The sequence below is a fragment of the Haliaeetus albicilla genome, chromosome 5 (assembly GCF_947461875.1).
Source record: "Haliaeetus albicilla chromosome 5, bHalAlb1.1, whole genome shotgun sequence".
In the NCBI taxonomy this organism is placed as follows: domain Eukaryota; kingdom Metazoa; phylum Chordata; class Aves; order Accipitriformes; family Accipitridae; genus Haliaeetus; species Haliaeetus albicilla.
The window spans coordinates 19066839-19076088 of NC_091487.1; the positions used below are offsets into that span (position 1 = coordinate 19066839).

The 9250-nt window shown below is 36.6% G+C and overlaps 1 protein-coding gene across 8 annotated transcripts in view; it reads left to right on the forward strand.

The window, feature by feature from the left end:
- Window positions 1-9250, forward strand: part of RPS6KA5 (ribosomal protein S6 kinase A5) — a 95719-nt gene that overhangs the window by 71225 nt on the left and 15244 nt on the right. For all 8 annotated transcript variants that reach the window (XM_069783627.1, XM_069783626.1, XM_069783629.1 and 5 more), the window contains 4 exons: window positions 2154-2324; window positions 6523-6714; window positions 7327-7486; window positions 8505-8668. In XM_069783627.1, coding sequence (XP_069639728.1) covers window positions 2154-2324; window positions 6523-6714; window positions 7327-7486; window positions 8505-8668 — 687 coding nt within the window. The remainder of the gene's footprint in view (window positions 1-2153; window positions 2325-6522; window positions 6715-7326; window positions 7487-8504; window positions 8669-9250) is intronic.

The following is a 9250-nucleotide window of genomic DNA, read 5'->3' on the forward strand; positions in this document are numbered from 1 at the left end:
CTGCATTCCAGGGAACTTGCAGTTACTCTTGCAAATCAAAACAGTATTTGGAAGAATTAGAGTCCTGGATTCCGGTTCTGGTTCTGTCCTTGGTCTGCTTCGTTAATCATCATACAATATATTCATGGCCCAGTTTCCACATCTATGATACTGAGTTACCTAATTACCTTCCCTTGGGGTTGTCGTGAATCTTAAAATAATATTTGTGAAATAATTTGGAAATCTTACATATGAAGATTACATATCTAGCATTTTTTCTTACATATTAGTAACTTAATGAAGATAACCAAGGAGCTTGCTAAATTACGAAATATGAAAGTAGAGCCTGTGTTTGAAAATATATTGAGATCAGTCCAGGGTTTATTTAGAGACCCTAGTTGTCTTTTTCCTTAGTGTAATGCAAGCTCCACAGCATGTAATAAGCCATAATTTGATCTAACTTGGAGGTTGGCTCTGGTTTGAGCTAGGGGTTTGGACCACATGTCCTGCAGAGGTCCCTTCCAACCTAAACTGCTCTGTGATTCTAGTCTTACGTAATGGAACATGGGCTCTCTTGCCTCCCCATGTATCCCAGTCTATCCCTATAATGCTCTTTATACAAGGACCAGCAGAGTGCTCATGTGGAGCACTTCTGAATGAGCTGAGAGGATGAAAAATCTGTACTGTAATCTTTAATAATAAGGAAGCCTTTTTTTGCATTTATGTACACTATGAGTACATGTGTGTAGAACAGGATGCTTTTTCACTTTCCTTTGAGTAAAATGGCTATTCTCAGGTATATTTAAAAAAAATATTCTTCAGATTGCTCTGCAACTGAATAGGCTACTCTCAACCAGCCAAACAATTGTATTTTTAGTTGCACCTGGTAGCTCCCAGGTGTTATCTTCCAGATGACTCATGCACAATATTCTGAAGAGCAGAACTGATCAAAATTTTCTAGTTTTGACATTTCTGCGGTTTGTCTTAAAAAAAAAAAAAAAGTTCAAATTTTTAACTTGCTCTGATACCAGTCTGATCAAGTTCTACATTAGTCATCCAACCATAGGGTATTAGGTTGCAGTCTCTTTTGTTGAGCCACAAGAAGTTTTCTATCAGAGAAGAGTCTCTTTATCCTTTCCAACTTTCCTGTCAGCTCTTCCCAAGACACAAAGAAAATTTGCGGGGGAGGGTATCTTACAAGCACTACTAGCAATGTGATTAGTAGACACCTTGTTCTAAGGAGTCTTGCCGCTTTCTGTCTGCATAGCTCTGCTTCTCTTCCTTGGTATCTAAATACTGTGCACCTTCTGTTCCTGAATTTCTTTGAATTTCATTTTTTACCTCTTCCCAGAACTTTTTTTCTTTGCTTGCAAATATTAACTTTCGTTACTGTCATTCAGGGGAAGGAAGTTCTAGAAGCCATCACATGCCTACATCCATTGCCTTTTAAGAATGCTAACCTCACTTCCCTGTCCTGAGAAGTCTGCTGTTTGTTTAATGGCAAGACATTTGAATTGCAGTTGATTGTGGGCTAATGTTGCCTTATAATCAAGGAATTCACTGCTTATTGATTGTCTTGAACAACCATCTAAACAACCATTACTTTTTTAATTAAAAAAATACTCTTTAATGTTTGGGGAGACGTCTATTGTGATTCTAACGATAGAGTAGCTTTGGCTACTGCTCTGTAGGGGATGAAATTGGAAGAAATTCTAGATAATCTTTGATTTCACAGTAAAGTTTCAGGGTGCTTTTAAAGGATTTGGTAACATTAAATGGCTAAGTCCTTATGCATATTAATAGAAATGTATCCCTACGTCAGAACAGGCTTAAGCAGCAAAAGTCTAGCTTTTTCCAGCTTTATTTACTAGCCTAAAGAAAGGCATTTCATTTCCCTACAAATTCACCCATTTACATGGTGGCACTGCATTTTTGTAAATAAATATGGGTGGACATGGGGAAGACATCAATATTCTTCAATCTCAGTGAGACTGATGGGGAAAAGATCATCTGAGATGCAATTTCATGCTTCTTATTGGACTTCTGAATTGCGATGAGCAGCAGGTTTTTTCTTCAAACTTTGAGAACCTGTCGGAATAGTACCTAGCTCCTGAATGATTGTTGGTTTGTAATGTTGAATTTCTAACATGGCATATTTTTCTTTATTGTTTCAGCTTCACACGTTTCTAGTAATGGAATTGCTGAAGGGAGGAGAACTGCTTGAACGTATTCAGAAAAAGAAACATTTCAGTGAGACTGAAGCCAGTCATATTATGCGCAGACTTGTTTCAGCGGTGAGCCATATGCACGATGTAGGAGTAGTCCACAGAGATCTGAAACCTGAGGTATTATGACTTGCTTATATATGGTTAGACATTAAGCTATTAAATATCTGGAATGTGATGTATTTCTGTTCCTCCAGCTTTTATTACAGGTTTTTCTACTTCTGTATTTTTAATAAAATGTTATCACTTCTACTTAGCAAATTCTGTAGATATTTTTCTGTTCATAGGTAAAAGTAACTGTTAGGAAAGATTTTTAATTTTTTAAGCAATTTACACTCTTTCAAAACCACTCTTTGCTTATTTGGGGACAGTTTTTACTAGTGGTAAGTATATATTTATTGTATGGAAACAGTTCACAAGCAGAGCTAGGTTGCTTGGGTACTTTGCCTGTACATTTCCACCTTTTGTTTGATCTTAATTCCCTCGGTAGGGCTTCTTTTGGAGGTAGCTGTGACACCCTTGTACTGTCTTCTGTCCCAGTTAAACAGAAAATGAACCACAAGCTAACACAGCCAACTAATAAAGATGTGTGATTTGAGTTCAGTGAGTCTAGTAGTTTCCTATGAGAAACAATTATGTAATATATATTTTTCAGTAATTATTTGTTGTCCTGGTTTCAGCTGGGATAGAGTTAACTGTCTTCCTAGTAGCTGGTACAGTGCTATGTTTTGAGTTCAGTATGTGAAGAATGTTGATAACACTGATGTTTTCAGTTGTTGCTCAGTAGTGTTTAGACTATAGTCAAGGATTTTTCAGCTTCTCATGCCCAGCCAGGGCACCTGACCCAAACTGGCCACCAGTGTATTCCATACCATGGGACGTCCCATCTAGTTTAGGAACTGGGAAGTGGGGGGCAGGGAATCGCCGCTTGGGGACTGGCTGGGTGTCGGTCGGCGGGTGGTGAGCAATTGCCCTGCGCATCATTTGTACATTTCAATCCTTTTATTACTACTGGTGTCATTTCATTAGTGTTATTATCATTATTAGTTTCTTCTTTTCTGTTCTATTAAACCGTTCTTATCTCAACCCCGGAGTTTTACTTCTTTTCCTGATTTTCTCCCCCATCCCACTGGATGGGGGGGGAGTGAGTGAGCGGCTGCGTGGTGCTTAGTTGCTGGCTGGGGTTAAACCACGACACTTGTTCTGGTATTTTTACTGTGCAGCAACATCTTGCCTTCCAGACAATTCAGTTTACTATGGTACGGTTGACCACTAGCTTTGTTCTACTTCCTGGAGCCAATGTTTGCTGCTTTTTCTTTGCCAATAATGCGCTTGGATATGCGTTAGTTTTCTTTAGCCCAAGAATCATGTAGACTGATGTTAGTTCATCCAATAAGGATGTTATATTGTATTGGTGATTACAGTCATCATACTTCAGGAAATAGCTACTCCTTTTGTATCTGGAGTTCAAAACAATCCACCATTCCTACCAATGTTTCATCCTGTTGTAACATACCTTCTGGTATATTACAAACTTCTTTTATAGTAATTCCAGTTCAACATGTAAAGAAGTCTGCTAGGTGTTGGTATTAAACTGTTTTTGAAAATCAGTCCAAAATACAGGCATTTGAAAATATCTCTCTACTGGAGTCTCTGTACTAAATAAACAATTAAATAAAGAGGGGCTATTGTGAAATTCTAATGTGTCAGTTGAAAATGTGACTGTTGGAAAAAGTTTATCTGCTGACATCATCAAGGAAAAGAAACAGCTTTTGAAACAAGTCATTATTAAAAGGGCAAAACCCAGAAATCCTTTCTCTTCCCATTCTCGTCATTTAGTCTTATTAACATCTTGAATATAAAGGCCAGATTCTGTAAAGCAGAGCTTCAGCTGCATGGTAAATTAGGCAGTCATCAATTCTACATCATGTTCAAGAACAGAAGTCTGGGAAGTCAAAGTAATGAAGGGTTAGGAAATAGCTTGCAAAAAGCATTGACTCCACAGAGCTGGACTTAACCAGCCTGTCTCCTTCCTGCTTGTTGTTTTGAAAGTTACTATTTTAGGTTCAGAAATGAACTTAGTATGGAATATGCAGGCTTCCCAATATAGATGTGGTTAGTGCACCTTTCTGTAAAAAGATACACAGGAAATTCTGTTGCTTCTCTAACAGTTCCAGTCAGATTTGTTTGATGTTCAACTCTGACATCTAATGTGATACTGATAAGTCTATTTTAAAAAATATGGCTGGTTACATGTCATGAAGGATGAGGCTTTTTTTAATTGCATGGACTGGTAGACTCTTCTGTTTAAGCAATAGTAATAAGATCACATATATTGCTCTGCAAAATAGAGGAAAAGTACTGGATAGAAAATAGGAAATTTACAGAAATAAAGAGTTTGTGTAGCATATGTGACCATTTGGAGCCTCTCAGTAGAGGATTTGAGGACTATTTCTGTGAAGTAATCATTAATCTGTAAACTAGGTTCCAAAGATATTAGAAAAAACATACCAAGGCAGAGATAATGTTTATATATCCTTAAAATATATGTGGAATATTGCTTTAAGTGTGGGTTTTTGTGAAACATGCTTTATTTACGTAATCAACAAAGTCATTTGAACCCAACTTGGGACATTTGGACTGTACCTTTCTGTACATAACCAATTTCATGTTTGGCTTAAGAAAGGAGGTCTTTTTAAACCAATGTTACTGCAGTTCTTTATTTACTTGTTGGCTATATACCACCACCATAGAAAAAAGATGATTGTACTGATCACCTATCATTGGATTAATATTTTTGCTCAAATTAGGCTTCACTCAGATCCATTTTGCACAACATTTTAATAGGCAAAACTGACTTTTCTGATTGTGCATTAAGCTATTAACAGCAGTATGGAATGCAAAAATACTGTTTTGTAGCAGCTATTCTCTTTTATACATAATGAATGCTCTCAGGTTCTCCTTATTGATATGCTTGCAGTCTAGCAATCATTCCCCCTCCCCCCCTTAATGAGTTTGAAATTAATTACTATGAGTCATTCACCTTTTGTATTGCAAAATTACATAGGGCTGTGGTGGGTTGACCCTGGTTGGATGCCCTGCCCCAGCCTGCCATTGAGGGGGGTGCAAAAATGTTGGAGAGACAGCCTTGATGCTGTGCCAGCACTGCTCAGCAGTAGCCAAAACACTGGTGTGCTATCAACACCTTTCTAGCTACTGATGCAGAGCACAGTGCTATGAGGGCTGCTATGGGGAGTATTAACTCCATCTCAGCCAGATCCAATACAGGGCCATAGTATTTCTAATACTGAGAATTTTTCTGGCATTGCATAGGTTAAACAGCAAAATTTTGCTCTCCTCTCTTCTCTCAAAAGTTCAAGGGGGGAGTAGAAATAATTTATAATTCATCTTGGCCTCAGCCAGTTCTCCTAAGGCTTAGCTTCACCCTTGTATCTTTCTTAACAAATATAAATACTCAGGGAAAAGAAGAACAGATTGTCTTAAATCTTCTTCCAAACTCATAACAACTTCTCTGTCTTCAAGTTTGTGATGCCACATTCCAGTCTGTAAAGCTGGAATTCTCAGGGACTACTGTACCAAAGTTTCTTTACCTTGGTGTAACAAGTAGGACATTGGTTCGAGGTTGGACTGCTCTGTGACCTTCAGTGCTTGAATGCTGTTGGTCCTAGGTCTCTTCCAGAATGCATATCTATATTGACTTTCAGATCCATGCCAGACAGCAGTCGGTACAACTACTGAGCTATTGGTGCGCTTTCTAGTCCACCATCCTTTGCTTTCAAATTATGTTTTTGCATTATTGTGCTCCTGGCAATGTGGATTCAGTGTGTTACCACTCAAGGACCAAAGACTAGTCAGTCACAAGACAAGACATGCAAGAAGAGTTCAATGTACAAAAAAGCTGTAATTCGCAACATGCCAGAGGAAGCAGAAGCTTAAGAAAACTTATTTTTGTTTGAGGAAGAAGGCAGTTCTCCATTTATGTTGATGTCTTTGCTTTTTCTCTTTTCAGTGTTCCCAGAATTATTTTCCCCACTGTTCTCTGCTAAATACCTGTTTTTGTTGTTAATCTCAGACAGAACTATCCTGGCTTGCAGGGGGACGGATAAACACATCACATTTTCTTACATCCCAGATTACCATTATTTCTGTTTTTCCATTTTTTTCCCAGTGTCTCCCAGTTCCCCTTCTCTCTAGGGAAGTTTTCTGTAGTAATAAATGTAGGAAAAAAAAAAACCTATTAAGTATTCTAACCAATTTTCTACCCAGTGCTGGTATTGATTTTGTCTTTGCTTTTCAGAATTTATTGTTTACGGATGAAACTGATAACTCAGAAATAAAAATAATTGATTTTGGCTTTGCTCGTTTAAAACCACCTGATAATCAGCCTCTTAAGACTCCGTGTTTTACTCTTCATTATGCTGCCCCAGAGCTCTTGAATCACAATGGTTATGACGAATCATGTGATCTGTGGAGTTTGGGGGTCATTTTGGTGAGTGATTGAGGTTTTTAATTGTAGTTTTATTGTATGTATTTACTTTTTGTTAAAAAGCAAAGGACTTGACACAATGTCAGACTTGAATTGGGTAGATGCTGAATTCAAGTAAGGTGAAAATACTGCTGCACAAATAATAGGTTCCAAAGACAGATGTTTTCCAGGGACGGAGATTTTTTTTTCCTAAGCAGTAAATTAAATTCAACATTTCTGGGAATGGAAAAAATACTTGATACAGCCTGGTTATTAAAAAGAGATATTCTTGTTAAGAGATTTTACAGCCATTCTTATAATCTTCCTACAGTTTCAATTCAGAGAAGGAATCAGCTTGCATTCTGATTTACTGAAAATTAATTTCACTAGATATAAACTGGGTAGAAATGCCATTATGTTTTGTTTATAACTTTCCAAAACATATGAGTGTTTTTTTTTTTAACAATGACTCCAGAAAAAGTCTTGCGTATTTTAAATTTTCTATAGCCTTGAAGTTATGCTAGTCAAAGTTCTATTGTATAGTGCTGGTGATGCAAACAACAGCACTCCGTATTAGTAATAGGGTTGTCAATAAATGTATTGTGTTTGTTAATACTACTTTTGTTCTCATGACAGTATACAATGCTATCAGGACAGGTACCATTTCAGTCTCAAGACAAAAGTTTAACATGTACCAGTGCATTGGAAATTATGAAGAAAATAAAAAAGGGGGAATTTTCCTTTGAAGGAGAAGCTTGGAAAAATGTTTCTGAAGAGGCTAAAGAGTTAATTCAAGGTATGTATTCACAAATATTTCATGTACCTTATGTTTTTATGTCAAAAAGTAAAATTTAGAGAACTATACAACACCTGGATGCTGTGATCAGCATCAGAGTGCCTAACCTGACAGTAGTATCCACAGCTTGAGCTATGTATTGACCCCTAATACAAGTTAGGGGTAAAGGTGGACACATCAGAATGGCCTTACAAATTGCTTGTATGCCTAGCAGGGAGCTTTCTAATGTAGTGAGTTGCTGATAGAAGGTTAGCAGGGTTAGAAGTAACTGAAGAGCTTCAGAAAAAGTGAAGTCACTCTTTTAAAACATATTTAAAAGCAGAGTTTTTCTTTTATGTTATCTTTGCTTTTGTAAAAACACCAGGTTATGAGATAAATGTTTTCAAAGCTGAGCTTTTGCAGAAAATGAATTTATTACTATAATTTTTAACTTGGGCTGGTTTTGAATACATGTACCAAGACTGCTGTATTTCTGAGCTGCTTCTTTCACGTTTGCTATGCTTTGATTCCCCTTAAGCTTTTGAGCATCTAATTATGTTTTCAGCATGAGATAGACACCAGTCTTAATTCTGCTAAGATAGAGTTCTGAATTTCTATAGAAGCAGGCTTGTAAGGAATTTTTCTGCCAAAACTGTAGGCATCTCCAGATTCAGACTTCAGTGGATCATGCAGAAAATCTGAGGCTTACTCTCTTGAACTTCATCCTAGACAGGTTTTAAGTGAAGAAATCATTTGGTAGTTCTGAGTTCGTGTGAAAAGAGATGTGAGTTATCAAACAGTTAAATAGCAATTTCTTGCATTTAATGATTCTTCTGGAGAAGATGATAGTATAACATTGTATGAGCCTTATCTAGGATAAATATTGGCATATCTAGGATAAGTATTGGCATATCTAGGATAAATATTGGCATTACTTAGCAAAGCAATGCATGAGATTTTTCTTAAAAAATAATTGCATTTTCTATTAAAAGAAGATAAATAGCTCACAATTTAAGAGAATGTAATATATTTCTATTAGGACTTCTAACAGTGGATCCAAACAAAAGAATTAAAATGTCCAGCCTGAGATACAACGAATGGCTTCAGGATGGCAGCCAGCTGTCATCCAACCCTCTAATGACTCCTGATAACTTAGGCTCTTCAGGAGCTGCGGTGCATACATATGTCAAAGCCACTTTTCATGTAAGTTCTAGGAAATCTAACGTTGTGCTAAATTTTGTAATGTGTTAATCTAGAATTTTGTATGTTTTCTCTTAATTAAAAATATGTATTTGTCCTTATAATTCAGTGATTGCTTATAGCTGCAATTTTTTCCTCAATACCTAGCATCTGTGAGTGAGTACAGGAAAACATGAATGATGAGGCAAGAATAAATTTCTTGAAGACATTTATACTAATGGGGTTTTGGGGACTGAGAGACAGCTGGTCATGAAAAATAGCTATTATAAATACTCTGTTTCTTAGAGAAATCTACTAAAAGGTCTTCAAACTTCTATAAAAAAGAGAAGAAACTTTCTATTTAACTTAAGTAACTGTTTGACTTTTTGTCTTTATGGTTATAAAATTGAGCTAAAATTCCTGGAACTTACCTAGTTCATGTTTTTAATATCACAGATACATTTTTAACGGACTTGCTTGTCTACCATTGCATATTTACTAAAAACATTTGAACTGCAACTGTATTATACAAACATAGTGTTAGTTCTCATGATTCCTTCTACAGAGAATAAACTGAAATTGAGCAGATTTGTGCTGAAATACTTG